At 40.6% G+C, this 15,817-nt stretch overlaps 1 protein-coding gene across 8 annotated transcripts in view; it reads left to right on the top strand.

Annotated features, from left to right (window-relative positions):
- fibcd1a (fibrinogen C domain containing 1a) overlaps positions 1–15,502 on the top strand; it is a 273,907-nt gene extending 258,405 nt beyond the window's left edge. For all 8 annotated transcript variants that reach the window (XM_073868066.1, XM_055168618.2, XM_055168622.2 and 5 more), the window contains one exon: positions 10,557–15,502. In XM_073868066.1, coding sequence (XP_073724167.1) covers positions 10,557–10,822 — 266 coding nt within the window. In that variant the 3' untranslated portion in view covers positions 10,823–15,502. The remainder of the gene's footprint in view (positions 1–10,556) is intronic.
- The last annotated feature ends 315 nt before the right edge of the window (positions 15,503–15,817 follow it).

Below are 15,817 nucleotides of genomic sequence, written 5' to 3' on the forward strand. Positions count from 1 at the left end.
GGTGCCGTTTTTCACCCCATACAGTATAATATATTTTTTATAACAGGTTCTTTAATCAGATCAAACTTCATATCACTTCTGCGCTATCCATTTACTTTCATACATTTGGCAGACACTTTTATCCAAAGTGACTAATACGAGTAGTCCACCCAAAAAAAAAAAACGTTGTTCCTTAGAAATCGAACCTATGTGCACTGCCAACACAATGCTTAACCAATTAAGCTTTGAACATTAAATACTCTTTTATAAGCATGTAAGTATAAGAAGAAAATTATAAAAAATATTATTAACATATATTTAAGGATTGTTTGCCTTTCCCATCTGGTAAAATGACACAGACTAAATGTCCTAGCTCAGTAAATGTGAGGATCATCACAACTTTATAAAGAATCTCATTCATTCAGGTCTTCAGTACAATGTCACTGTTGTCGTTATCTTGACTAATTTGTTCCTTTAAGATGTTTTGCTATTCATCTGAATGACTTTCTGACATCTAAACTATTCAAAGTGGCTTTCTGACAGTGTTTCATGGAAGCGTATGCCGATACAGATGTCGATTTAATATACCAACATTATTTCAAAATGACAGTGAATCCCTGTGGAGTTTATGATAAGTCATATCCCAGAATCCTTTGCCTTTCATAAATTACTCAGATGCATTTTCCAACCAGAATTTGTTTTGTCCTATTTTGTAGTACAAAAGCATGTCATTTTGCTTTGTATGTACTTGCGTCTTTGCATGCTAGAATTTTCATATCATGACTGCCTTCAGTGGAAAAGAGAAGCAGGTCATGCGGTCTTTAAGAGTCGCTGGTTAATGAAAGACCACTGTGATAGCGTAGAGAAGGAGCATTTAGCCACGGCAGGGAGCTTTGAGAAGATATAATTACCTGAGATGAGTTTTTACACCCATGATGCCCTGATCTCTGTAAACACTTCAAGTACTAATACACTGGCAACTTCAAAGCGTGCTAATGACAGTTTGTCAACCGCACTGAAATGTTTTCCCTGCCATTAGGGAGATCGGCATAAGAACCAAAATTGCATGTGAGCATTTGATTATTTTGTAACAATGCTTATCCTGATAGAGGGGTGTATAATTTCTCTCTGATGTTGTGGTTGTATGCATTAATGGGATTATGCATTCATGTGCATATCTAATGAGTTGATCGCAGGTCTGTCTCAAGGCCTGTACCTCCATGCTTATACGCATTTACATAAAACTTTTCGAAGCCTGGACTCTTAAAAATAAATATGCAATACGATGCCAGAAGTACCATGTTTGTCTGTACGCTTCCATAAATATATTATGCATAATCCACTTTTACAAGGTGTTTGCACATAAATGTGTGTTGCCAGTGTGTGGACACAACAACCCTACAATGAAAAAAAACACCCTCTCTTTCTTTTTTAATCCCCATTAAACCAAAGCAGTCTCATTAGACATGCTGTTTTGATTCTCTTGTTAATGTGACATCACACTGATAAAGCCCCGCCCACAGGCACTGACTGACTGGTTAATTTACCCAAAAGCTTTCTAAATGTGTTTGTTAGCACATTGTAGCCTTAATGTGGATAAAGATACAATTGTCTCAGACGGTAATCACAGGAATCAGATCTATTTTTAACCAAAAGCATTCACTGTCTGTTGGTAAGGGGAGTCAGGAGCTGTAACTCATTTCCATTTAAAGGTACACACATGAAAATTTTTTTGCTCCCATCCAAATAGGTTCATTTTGGACATGCTATAACAAATGATCTGTGGGGTATTTTAGCTGAAATTTCACATACACAGCTTAAGCACACCTGAGACATGGGCATAATATGTGCCCTTTAAACTCCTGAGAACCGTACTGTTTCATAAAATGTTCATTGTATGGGTTTTGTGTCTTCTAATGTGTTTTGCATGACATTAGCAAATTATTAAAATGATTAATCATCTCTTTCAACAAATGAGTCACTTTTTCCAACGTCATTTGTATTAAATGAGTGTTCTTCAAAATGTCACACAGTGTACTAGCACTTTAGAAATGAGAAGTTTTCAAAATCAGAAGTGTTGTTGAGATCGTAAAAGATTTGCTGGAAGTAGCTCTTGTTAAAATAAAATAACTTAAACCAGTGTGACTTGGTTAGGTGGGTCCCAATGTTTTTGGAACAATGTAGCGTGTTACATTGTTTCATTGCTTCAAAGCAGACGAAGAAAACAACCACAGAAAAACAAGGAAATTATTATAGAATATATGTATATACCATAATTGGTACCACTGGATCACAAAATCAGTCATAAGGGTATTTTTTTAATTGAGATTTATTCTGAATAAATAAGCTTTCCATTAATGTATGTTTGGATAGAGCACTATTTGTATGAGATACAACTTTTTAAAAATCTGGAATCTGAGGTTGTAAAAAATCAAATTATTGAGAAATTAGCCTTGAAAGTTGTCCAAATTAAGTCTTTAGCAACACATATTACGATAATGATAAATACATTTTTAATTTATTTACAGTAGTAAATTTACAAAATATAGAATTATTGCAAATTTTTTTAACCTTAAAAATAAAATGGTATGTACTTTTTCATTGATCAAACATGTAGTCGATTAAAATGATAAATAACAGGCATCATTTTTGGTTTTGTAGACGTTATAGTTTGCATATAATTTTAAAAAACATACTGTGCAAAAAATTATTTTCAAGAAAAAAAAATCTTAGTATTTTTGTCTTGTTTTCGGTAAGGATGTCTAGGAATTCTTAGGTTGAGATGCTTTTTCTTGATAAGCAAAACGACCCAAGAAAATAAGTCTAGTTTTTAGACCAAAAATATCACATTTAAGTGATTTTGTGCATAAAACAAGCAAACAAATCTGCCAATGGGGTACTAATCACTTAAATTTGATATTTTTTTATTTTCTTGGGTCATTCCGCTCATCAAGAAAAAGCATCCTATTTTAAGAATTTTTAGATATTTTTACTGAAAACAAGACAAAAACACTAAGAATTTTTTTTCTTTAAAATAATTTTTGCAGTGTAAACATCATTACGCTAGTTCACTGCAAAAAATGACTTTCTCACTCAGTATTTTTGTCCTGCCCCCAGTAGAAACATCCAAAAATTCCCAAATCAAGATGCTCCTTCTTGATGAGCAAAATGACCCAAGAAAACAAGTCTAGCTCCAAGACAAATAATATACAATTCAAGTGAAACTGTCCCCAAAACAAGCAAAATTATCTGCCAATGGGGTGAGAAAAAAAATTGTGAAATAAGATTTCTTTTTTCTTAAACACTTAATTCAAGTAAAATTTTCTCACCCCATTGGCAGTTATTTTTGCTTGTTTTAAGCACAAATTTACTTAAATTGTATATTTTTTGTCTAAAAACTAGTAATATTTTCTTGAGTTATTTTGCTCATCAAGAAAATACATCTTGATTTAAGAATTTTTAGATATTTCTAGTGAAACCAAGACATAAATACTAAGTAAGAAAGTCATTTTTTGCAGTGTTCATAAGGTACAGAAACTATAATGTTTCATTAAAATACAATATCGGAATACATCTAAATATAATCATACTGCGCACCTACCTTACCAAAAGAAACACTGCAACGACCCTTTCAGACCCTTTGCCTGCCTCCCACAGATGTTTTCATCTTGTGGAAAAGCAGTAAAGTTATCGATGTTACATCTGGTTTTTGCTCTTTGCTGATCCATACGTTTTTTTTGTCGTTGTTATTTTAAAAAGGTATTTCGTTTTGTGGCTCCTGTGCAGGTTGTCAATTCAGCAGGAAAGTTTGTTTGCTTCTGTTTACAGAGCGCAAGTAAACGCGCTGATGACGTATGGTGTCTGCGTGAACAGGGTACGCAGTGGCATGCAAAACACGTTCACAGAAGAGGAGCAAAAATTGCATGTGTCCAATCATTGCATTCGGTCCGAGTTCAATGATTTGTCCTACGCCTTTCACAGATTACATATATTTATACAAATACATCCAGACAACTTAACATAGTGATCAGGATGTGATGGAGACTTTTAACCAGCATAACTAAAAAATTTCTGAATCAAATCAGATCCCCTGCCTTTAAACTTACCCCTGCAACACAAATACTACAAAACTGAAACAGTGATGTCTATAAACGGATCATTACAAGAAAAGCTATATTAACAGAATGTACAAAATGCTAAACTAAGCTAATCTCAAGTTTGCTTAGTCAACTTCCAACAGCTGGTGGCTCAACCATACATACTTGCAAAGAGTAACCAAAGACCAAAAAAGGCCAGTTCTAATCAGCCCTCAAATCCAGCTACTGTACAACCAAAAGCTTGTTTTAGCTCAAAGATGCATCTATGGCACGCTGGATTTACGCTCCATTATCCAGCAGGGTTGATTTCTACCAGAATCATCTTCCCACAGCTGTTCATTTTGATCTCCTTGAAAACTCCAGGTGCTGTCATTTTACTCAGCAGTCATTACCTTTCAGACCTCAATGATGAATTTGCGAGACACACGAAACGAGTTTATGATCTGTAACACGCTTTACGATAGGACATAACAGCGTCAATTGGATCTACAATAAAACACCTATCAGGATGCATGTTGCAGCAAAGTAGAATTAGAGCTGGAGAAAGCAAAAGGGTTTTATTGCAAGCCTCGCAATAAAAGGCTGATCCTGTCAGTGGTACTGGCCCAGCACAGCCTGAGTGAACAGAGGCTGAGAACTGGGGGATTAGATTATCCAAGCTGCACTGCAACATTACATCTATGAGACATACATCACACGCCTTAATAAGGCCACATTAGCGGCACAGCGTTTGCATGCTGATCTCCATAGTTTCTCTCCACAATAACTAGCATCTAAATATCTGAACGTAACATAATATGATTGTGATTTGCAAAATGTGTTTCCAGTTGTTTTATTGCTCTGCATATGAGCCTTTATTTCCATCACTGTTATTGTTAATATTTACAGTGCTTACATTTTTTAAAAGTTTTGAATGTGACATTTTTTTACATACCAACAAATAAACACTTTGGCAACCACCCAAAACAACCTAGCAACTGCTTAGCAATGTCTATCAAAATGACACTCTAATAACCACACAGAACACCCTTTCCACCACACAAAACATCAAAGTAACTGCATAGCAACAAATAGCAACCTCCAAGAACATCCTAGCAACTGCTTGGCAACACCTAGCAACTTCTCAGAACATCATAGCAACGACACAGAAAGCCGTGCAACCACTCTGAAAAACCTAGCAACTGTATATCAACACCTAGCAACCTCCAGGAACATTAATCAACCTCTCTGAACACCTTAGAAACTGAATAGCACAGCAAGTTTACAGTACTTTAATTTTCTTTAAATTTAAGAATGTGACATAAAAACATTTACATACTGACAAACAAACACTTTGACAACCACCTAGAACACCATAGCAACTGCATGGCAATGTCTAGCAACTTCCCAGAACACTCTAGCAACCAGACAGGACACCCTTGCAACCACACAAAACATCCTAGCAACTGCATAGCAACACCTATCAACCTCTAAGACAATCAAGCAACCCCTTTGAATACTAGCAACAACTAGCAACCTCTAAGAACATCCTAGCAACTGCTTAGCAATACTTAGCAACTTCTCAGAACATCCTAGCAACCACCCTGATCACCCTAGCAACTGCATAGCAACACCTTTGAAAACGTCCTAACAATCACACAGAACACACTTGCAAGTTGCAACAGCAAATCCTAGCAACTGCATCGAAACAACTAGCAATCTCCAAAAACATCCTAGCAACTGCATAGCAACACCCATAGATATGTACACTGGATGTCGCCTTGGCTACGGCAGTTCATTGGACCGAATGCGTCAAATAGAGCCGCCATCTTTAAACAGGGAAACCCCGCATCAGTGTCATTGCAGGCAATGGTGTAACTGAAAAAAAAATCACCATAAATCGTCATGAATGCAATTTTTTGGTTGCTTTTGGTTCGTTTCAACAGTTAGACATGTATTTAGCATTGAGTTCAGAAAAAAATTAAAGTTTTGATATTATGAAAATCTACTTTTTCTGACTATAATGCATAGTGCTAGTAGGCCAAACATCCACACGAAGCACAAAAATCCAGCATCATCCATGAATTCGAAGTACAGGCAAATATAGCAGCTTTACCTAGCTACTTCCTATGACAAGACCCCTGTTCTAAGATGGCGGCGATTTTGACGCATGCTTAGAACCTCAAGGCGACATCTAGTGTACATATCTATGAGCAACACCTAGAAACTTCTCAGAACATCTTGGCAATCACATAAAATATGCCTGAAAACCCTAGCAACGGCATAGCAACACCTAGCAACCTCTAGGAACATCAAGCAACCCCTCTGATCACCCTAGCAACTGCATAGCAACACCTTCGAAAACATCCTAGCAATCACACAGAACACACTTGCAAGTTGCACCCACACAGAAAATCCTAGCAACTGCATAGCAACTACTGGCGACCTCCAAAAACATCCTAGCAACTGCTTAGCAACAAATAGCAATTTCTTAGAAGATCCTAGCAACCACACAGAATGCCCTGCAACCACCCTGAAAACACTGGCAACTGCATAGCAACACCAAGCAACCTCCAAGAACATCAAGCAACCACCCAGAACACCCTAGCAACTGTAAAGCAACACTTTCGAAAACATCCTAGCAATCACACAGAACACACTTGCAAGTTGCAACCACACAGAAAATCTTAGCAACTGCATAGCAACAACTAGTGACCTCCAAAAACATCCTAGCAACTGCTTAGCAACACCTAGCAACTTCTCAGAACATCTTAGCAGCCACACAGAATGCCCTGCAACCACCATGAAAACCCTAGCAACTGCATAGCAACACCTAGCAACCTCCAAGAACATCAAGCAACCACCCAGAACACCCTAGCAACTGTATAGCAACAGAACACACTTGCAAGTTGCAACCACACAGAAAATCTTAGCAACTACATAGCAACAACTAACAACCTCCAGAAACATCCTAGCAACTGCTTAGCAACACCTAGAAACTTTTCAGAACATCCAAGCAACCACACAGAACACCCTGCAACCACCATGAATACCCTAGCAACTGCATAGCAAAACCCTCGAAAACATCCTAGCAATCACACAAAACACACTTGCAAGTTGCAACCACACAGAAAATCCTAGCAACTGCATAGCAACAATTAGCGACCTCCAAAAACATCCTAGCAACTGCTTAGCAACACCTCGTAACTTCTCAGAACATCTTAGCAGCCACACAGAATGCCCTGCGACCACCCTAAAAACCCTAGCAAATGCATAGCAACACCAAGCAACCTCCAAGAACCTCAAGCAACCCCTCTGATCAACCTAGCAACTGCATAGCAACACCTTCGAAAACATCCTAGCAATCACACAGAACAAACTTGCAAGTTGCAACCTCTAAGAACATCCTAGCAACTGCTTAGCAACACCTAGCAACTTCTCAGAACATCCTAGCAGCCACACAGAATGCCTTGCAACCACCCTGAAAACCCTAGCAACTGCATAGCAACACCTAGCAACCTCCAAGAACATCAAGCAACCACCCAGAATACCCTAGCAACTATACAGCAACACTTTCGAAAACATCCTAGCAATCACACAGAACACATTTGCAAGTTGCAACCACACAGAAAATCCTAGCAACTGCATAGCTACAACTAGCAACCTCCAAAACATCCTTGTAACTGCTTAGCAACACCTAGCAACTTCTCAGAACATCTTAGCAGCCACACAGAATGCCCTGCAACCACCATGAAAACCCTAGCAACTGCATAGCAACACCTAGCAACCTCCAAGAACATCAAGCAACCCCTCTGATCAACCTAGCAACTGCACAGCAACACTTTCGAAAACATCCTAGCAATCACACAGAACACACTTGCAATTTGCAACCACACAGAAAATCCTAGCAACTCCATAGCAACAACTAGCAACCTCCATAAACATCCTAGCAACTGCTTAGCAACACCTAGCAACTTCTCAGAACATCCTAGCAGCCACACAGAATGCCCTGCAACCACCCTGAAAACCCTAACAACTGCATAGCAACACCTAGCAACCTCCAAGAACATCAAGCAACCACCCAGAACACCCTAGCAACTATACAGCAACACTTTCGAAAACATCCTAGCAATCACACAGAACACATTTGCAAGTTGCAACCACACAGAAAATCCTAGCAACTGCATAGCAACAACTAGCAACCTCCAAAACATCCTTGTAACTGCTTAGCAACACCTAGCAACTTCTCAGAACATCCTAGCAGCCACACAGAATGCCCTGCAACCACCCTGAAAACCCTAACAACTGCATAGCAACACCTAGCAACCTCCAAGAACCTCAAGCAACCCCTCTGATCAACCTAGCAACTGCATAGCAACACCTTCGAAAACATCCTAGCAATCACACAGAACAAACTTGCAAGTTGAAACCACACAGAAACTCCTAGCAACAACTAACAACCTCCATAAACATCCTAGCAACTGCTTAGCAACACCTAGCAACTTCTCAGAACATCTTAGCAGCCACACAGAATGCCCTGGAACCACCCTGAAAACCCTAGCAACTGCATAGCAACACCTAGCAACCTCCAAGAACATCAAGCAACCACCCAGAACACCCTAGCAACTATACAGCAACACTTTCGAAAACATCCTAGCAATCACACAGAACACATTTGCAAGTTGCAACCACACAGAAAATCCTAGCAACTGCATAGCAACAACTAGCAACCTCCAAAACATCCTTGTAACTGCTTAGCAACACCTAGCAACTTCTCAGAACATCCTAGCAGCCACACAGAATGCCCTGCAACCACCCTGAAAACCCTAACAACTGCATAGCAACACCTAGCAACCTCCAAGAACCTCAAGCAACCCCTCTGATCAACCTAGCAACTGCATAGCAACACCTTCGAAAACATCCTAGCAATCACACAGAACAAACTTGCAAGTTGAAACCACACAGAAACTCCTAGCAACAACTAACAACCTCCATAAACATCCTAGCAACTGCTTAGCAACACCTAGCAACTTCTCAGAACATCTTAGCAGCCACACAGAATGCCCTGGAACCACCCTGAAAACCCTAGCAACTGCATAGCAACACCTAGCAGCCTCCAAAAACATCAAGCAACCCCTCTGATCAACCTAGAAACTGCATAGCAACACCTTCGAAAACATCCTAGCAATCACACAGAACACACTTGCAAGTTGCAACCTCTAAGAACATCCTAGCAACTGCTTAGCAACACCTTCTCAGAACAACTTCTCAGAACATCCTAGCAACCACACAGAATGCCCTGCAACCACCCTGAAAACCCTAGCAACTGCAGAGCAACACCTAGCAACCTCCAAGAAAACCTCTGATCACCCTAGTAACTAGTGATGGGAGATACAAAGCTTTTTGAAGCCTCGAACCAATTGAACCAATTGGGTTCAGGTTTTTGAAGCGTTCAAAACACCACACACGCTGGTGACACCTGCTGGTCAAAATAATGTAAAAGCAGTTCTGTACAAACATTTTACACTTTCTACAACTCCCCCTAGTGGTGAATCATCGGATTTTCGAAACAGTTATGACGTAATGAAGCCTCGTTTGCTAAAATCCATGACTTGGCCAGTTTTGAAACACGCTCCGAACCAACGATTCGAAACAAAAGATTTGCATTAGTTTAGAAGCCTCATGTAGCAGTGCTTCAAAAGCGACCATTACTACTAGTAACTGCATAGCAACACCCTAGCAACTTCCCAGAACACTCGAGCAACCATACAGAATGTTGTGATAACCACCCTGAACACCACAGCAACTACATAGCAAAATACTATTACTTTTAAACACCTGAACAACCGCTCAGGTAAAACCTTGCAATCATCCAGTGCAGCCTAGAGCCTGTATAGTAGCACACTATGAAACTCATTAGCAAGCACAAAGCAATGCTCTGGCATCCACCCACAACACCCTAGCAACAATTACATTTCTATAAAAGAAGTTTACAGCTAAGCAGAATACAGTATGAGGATTGTAAGCATAAGTGGGCTGTTTTTGCGAGAGAAGCCTACCAAGACGGCTTTTTTCTAAACTGTTAAAATGTATTTTAAGCAGAGAAGGCAAATCCTGTAATGCATTGCGATGAGCTGGATGCAAAAATAAATCAGAGATTTATTTACATTTATGCATTTGGGAGACGCTTTTATCCAAAGCATTACAAGGTACACATTTTTTAACAGCATGCATGTTCCCTGGCTTCGAATCTATACGCTTTTGTGCTTTTAATTCATTCAATAGTTGAAAGCTTTTGATAAATATTCATTAAATAGGGTTTTGTTTTATTTATAAAAAGTTTATTTTGCTGTGTATTTTTATGCTTATTAGAGTTTCCCATAAAATTGCATATAGTAATGTAAACTGAATGACTTTCTTCTTTTTCTTTCTCTTTTCTTCATTTACCCTCCCTGTCTTTCTCAATCTTTCTCCCCATCATGCATTGATCTGTTGCTGTAGGCGACTCGCTGCTCAAACACAACGGGATGAAATTTACAACCAAGGACAAAGACAACGATCACTCGGAAAATAACTGTGCGTCGTTCTACCACGGCGCCTGGTGGTACCGCAACTGCCACACCTCCAACCTCAACGGACAGTACCTGCGCGGTCAACACACCTCTTACGCCGACGGGATCGAGTGGTCGTCCTGGACCGGTTGGCAGTACTCTCTGAAGTTCACGGAGATGAAGATCAGGCCTACCAATAAGGAGGAGAATAAATGAGCGAGTACTGAACTCAAAGATGGCTGTAGGTGTAAAGAGACACTAGATGCAGAAATGCGAGGACTTCTCATGAATTGTTTCTATCCCTTTTTCCGCCCTCCCCATCTTGTAGTGTTCGTGCCGATGCCCAGAGGGCCGCTGTTTTCCTCTCGATCCATTGGTCGCATCTCTGAATATTATTATTAAGAAGCATTGCAGATATTGTCTGAATGAATAAAAATAGCTATTGTCTATAAAAGGGAAAAAATCCGAAAAAAATTTCCGTAGCTGTGAAATTTAGCAAGAACGTGTAGCTTTTCATAACAAAGACTTGACTCCTCTCATACAAACAGATGGTAAGAGAGGTTCTCCTGTGTTATTTTCAGTTTGTGCTTGAAGGATATCGAAATATCATCATTTACTCATCCTCATGTTGTTACTCATCCCGGCTATTCTTTTCAATGCAAGAACACCAGACATCTATCATAAATGTGTCAAGGTTTTTCTTAAATTTTAGTCTTTTTAGTTTTCACAAAGACTCATTTGGCTTGTGGTACGAAGCTTAAAGTTTTTAAAACATCACTTCTTCAGATTGACTCTTTTTGTGTTTTATAACAGCATGAGGGTTGAGTATACTACTGTATATGATGAGAGATTTGTCATTTCTGGGTGAACTAAACCTTTGATCAAATACTCGTAGCTAAACATAACAAGGATGCATTGGTGTTTTCGACCACTGCTTTATTATCTGGGAGGTAAAATAGGTTATTGACCAGCAAGGATATACAAAGAGAATATATGTCACAGTGGGGGCTTTCAAACCGATGGGCCAATACAGACACATTATTCACTCTGACAGGTCGGTGCAAGCGGATGTGCCGGCCATCGGATGGTTTATCAATGGAGAAGCAGAACTTACAAAAAACACAATAACGCCGCCTTTGTTATTGTCAGGTAACAGAGCGGATGGATTTCATCTTATGCTCTGGTTGGCACCCGTGGCGCAATAGGTCAGAGAGACCTGAGCTGTCAAAGAGACGGTTTTGAGTCTTGAGAACTGAAGTTGGGTTGGATCTTTTATGACTCTCACTGCTGTTTTGATTGTGAAGCATAAGTCAAGTCATCCTGCTGGTCATTTTGCCGCCAATGTATGATTCTCTATTGTCCAAAATGTTGTTGTGGTTTCTTCTTATGTGTTTCAAAGCATTTTAAAAGTTTTGAAGGACATAAGAGCGATGGCTTTCATTTTTGGGTAAACTATTCCTTTACCACCTGCTTGCAAACTTAGCATTAAAGCACTCTTTTTGTTGTTGTTGTCTGTTTTCTATCTATGCAGACCTGTCCATTAATTTACGACATCGACAATGTGCATATTGTTACTTTTCCGAACTATCAACTTTTGCCCATTTACTCGTGTTATCATTTTACACACTATTTTGAACCCGTTCTGCATTTGATCTGTATATTAATGCTGTTTGTCATGCGAGATCGACATGACCATGAGATGAACCAATGTTGCATTGTTTAGAATATGAAAATCGGTATCATATTTTATTTGTATCTTTATATTTGTTGTGATTGTACATTGATTATTCTGTCAGAAATGAACGTTGTCTGCACTTTAAAAAACAAAAACAGTCATTTCTGTTTTGAAGAGTTTTGCAATCACTTTTATATCTATATCAAAAGGATTTCAAAGTAGTTTTATGTACTGAATGATAACTTTCCCCTTAGTATTTTGAGAATGAAAAGTCTTTCAGTATCGACCTTGTTTTATTGTAATAATGTTTATCTATATTAAAATGGCCAACTTATAAATACCTAACTGAAAACCAATTTACCAAAGTCAATGGAAATTTAAAACTACAACAGAATGTATAGTACAGATGTCACGGCCCCTTCGAAAGTCATGTGCTCAACCAAGCTGAAGCATTATATCGGTCAATAAAGAGAACCACAGTTATTACAAAGTAACAACATTTCTGTGGGATGAAATTGTTCAAGGTCAACACTGCTGTGTAGATTGAGTTTCACAGTCAATTCCCCAGGAAAGCCATGGGAAGGATTTAAATGGCAGGGTTGTCGGGATATACTAGCATGCACATTTAAAACAGGGGAAAATGCCAATAAAATCAATCACAGCCCACCATGCCATATCCTCCTGCCCTCCAAAGGTATATTAAAGGAAATCTGTGGTTCTTTTAGTGTGTGAAACTGATGCAGAGATTATCTCTTTTTGTTGTGATAGAGGATGCAATGTGCTAGACAATTTTAGACTTTGGGAAAGCATTGATTCTCCATTTGTGAACAAAACTATATCTGTCTGCCAATGGCCACTCAAACTACACCTGTCTGCCGATGGCCCCTCAAACTACATCTGTCTGCTGATGGCCCCTCAAACTACACCTGTCCGCCGATAGCACCTTAAACTACACCTGTCTGCTGATGGCCCCTTATACTACACCTGTCCGCCGATGACCCCTTAAACCACACCTGTCCGCTGATAGCCCCTCAAACTACACCTCTCTGCTGATGGCCCCTAAAACTACACCTGTCTGCTGATGGCCCCTTAAACTACACCTGTCCACCGATGGCCCCTTACACTACACCTGTCCACAAATAGCCCCTTAAACTACACCTGTCCGCCGATGGCCCCTTAAACTACACTTGTCCGCTGATAGCCCCTCAAACTACACCTGCCCGCTATGGCCCCTTATACTATACCTGTCTGTCGATGGCCCCTTAAACTACACCTGTCTGCCCATGGCCCCTCAAACTACACCTGTCTGCCGATGGCCCCTCAAACTACACCTGTCTGTTGATGGCCCCTTATACTACATCTGTCTGCTGATGGCCCCTAAAACTATGCCTGTCTGCTGATCCCCCTCAAACTACACCTCTCTGCTGATGGCCCCTAAAACTACGCCTGTCTGCTGATGGCCCCTTATACTACACCTGTCCGCCAATGACCCCTTAAACTACACCTGCCCACTCATAGCCCTTCAAACTACACCTCTCTGCTGATGGTCCCTAAAACTACGCCTGTCTGCTGATGGTTCCTTACATTACACCTGTCCGCCAATGACCCCTGAAACTACACCTGTCCGCTGATAGCCCCTCAAACTACACCTCTCTACTGATGGCCCCTAAAACTACGCCTGTATGCTGATGGCCCCTTATACTACACCTGTCTGCCAATGACCCCTTAAACTACACCTGTCCGCTGATAGCCCCTCAAACTACACCTGTCCGCCAATGACCACATAAACTACACCTGACCGCTGATAGCCCCTCAAACTGCACCTGTCCGCCAATGACCCCTTAAACTACATCTATCCGCTGATGGCCCCTCAAACTACACCTGTCTGCCCATGGCCCCTCAAACTACACCTGTCCGCTGATAGCCTCATAAACTACACCTGTCCACTGATGGCCCCTCAACTACACCTGTCCGCCAATGGCCCCACAAACTACATCCATCTGCTGGTGGTCCCTCAAACTACAGCTCTTTGCTGATGACCCCTAAAATTATGCCTGTCTGCTGATGGCCCCTCAAACTACACCTGTCCGCCGATGGCCCCTTATACTATACCTGTCTGCCGATGGCCCCTTAAACTACACCTGTCCGCCAATGACCCCTTAAACTGCACCTATCCGCTGATAGCCCCTCAAACTACACCTCTCTGCTGATGGCCCCTAAAACTACGCCTGTATGCTGATGGCCCCTTATACTACACGTGTCCGCCATTGACCACATAAACTACACCTGTCCGCTGATAGCCCTTCAAACTACACCTGTCTGCCCATGGCCCCTCAAACTACACCTGTCTGCCCATGGCCCCTCAAACTACACCTGTCTGCCGATGGCTCCTCAAACTACACCTGTCTGCTGATAGCCCCTCAAACTACACCTCTCTGCTGATGGCCCCTTATACTACACCTTTCCGCCGATGGCCCCTTATACTACACCTGTCCGCCAATGACCCCTTAAACTACACCTGTCCACTGATAGCCCCTCAAACTACACCTCTCTGCTGATGGCCCCTCAAACTACACCTGTCTGCCGATGGCCCCTTAAACCACACCTCTCTGCTGATGGCCACTCAAACTACACTTCTCTGCTGATGGCCACTCAAACTACATCTCTCTGCTGATGGTCCCTAAAACTACATCTGTCTGCTGATGGCCCCTAAAACTATGCCTGTCTGTTGATGGCCCCTTATACTATACCTGTCTGCGGATGGCCCCTCAAACTACACCTTTCCATCGATGGCCCCTTATACTACACCATAATTTCAACAACCATGATTATGACAGAATTCCTGAATACTCCTGACATCTGCCATTGGTTGAACAGATACAGTAGTCACACCCCAAACTCATGCCACTAGTTAAGTGTTCCATTGAATAAAGACATTATTCAACATATTTTGCCCTTTCTAGCATCCCCAAACTCAAATCTACATGTGGATTATAATTGGACTCCAGTCAGTTAACATTTAATATACTCTATTACATTTTGGGAATGATGGACTCATATTCCAGATTTTTAGGTCTGGTAGCAATTACAGTACATTTATTTCTCTGTTGATCCTTTAAATGTGTTTAATGTTCAGAGTTTAATAAACATTCACAATGTTCTGACATTTTAATTTAATGTTCAAACATTTAATAAACATCCACAATTTCTATCTTAATTTATTCAGATGACTGAAGTGTTTTCTGTGACATGCAAACCAATTCAACCTTAACAGATCTGAAGTGAATTTTAGCTTTTTCAGGATCAGTTCGTTACAGGATCAATTATAAGTAGGCCAAAATAAAATACCTAAGCAAACCTGGACACCTGTCTTGGAAATGTGGCATGGCTAAGATGGCACAAGATGGAGCAGTTGTGAACTGACGATTCCAGAATCGAGCTTGTAACCAAAGGTCACGAGTCTCATGCTGGCAGGTTGTGACTGAGGTGCCCTCGAGCAAGGCACATTTCTCCTAATTGCCCCCTGCAGTGATTGC

Source organism: Misgurnus anguillicaudatus, chromosome 5, assembly GCF_027580225.2.
Source record: "Misgurnus anguillicaudatus chromosome 5, ASM2758022v2, whole genome shotgun sequence".
Lineage (NCBI taxonomy): Eukaryota > Metazoa > Chordata > Actinopteri > Cypriniformes > Cobitidae > Misgurnus > Misgurnus anguillicaudatus.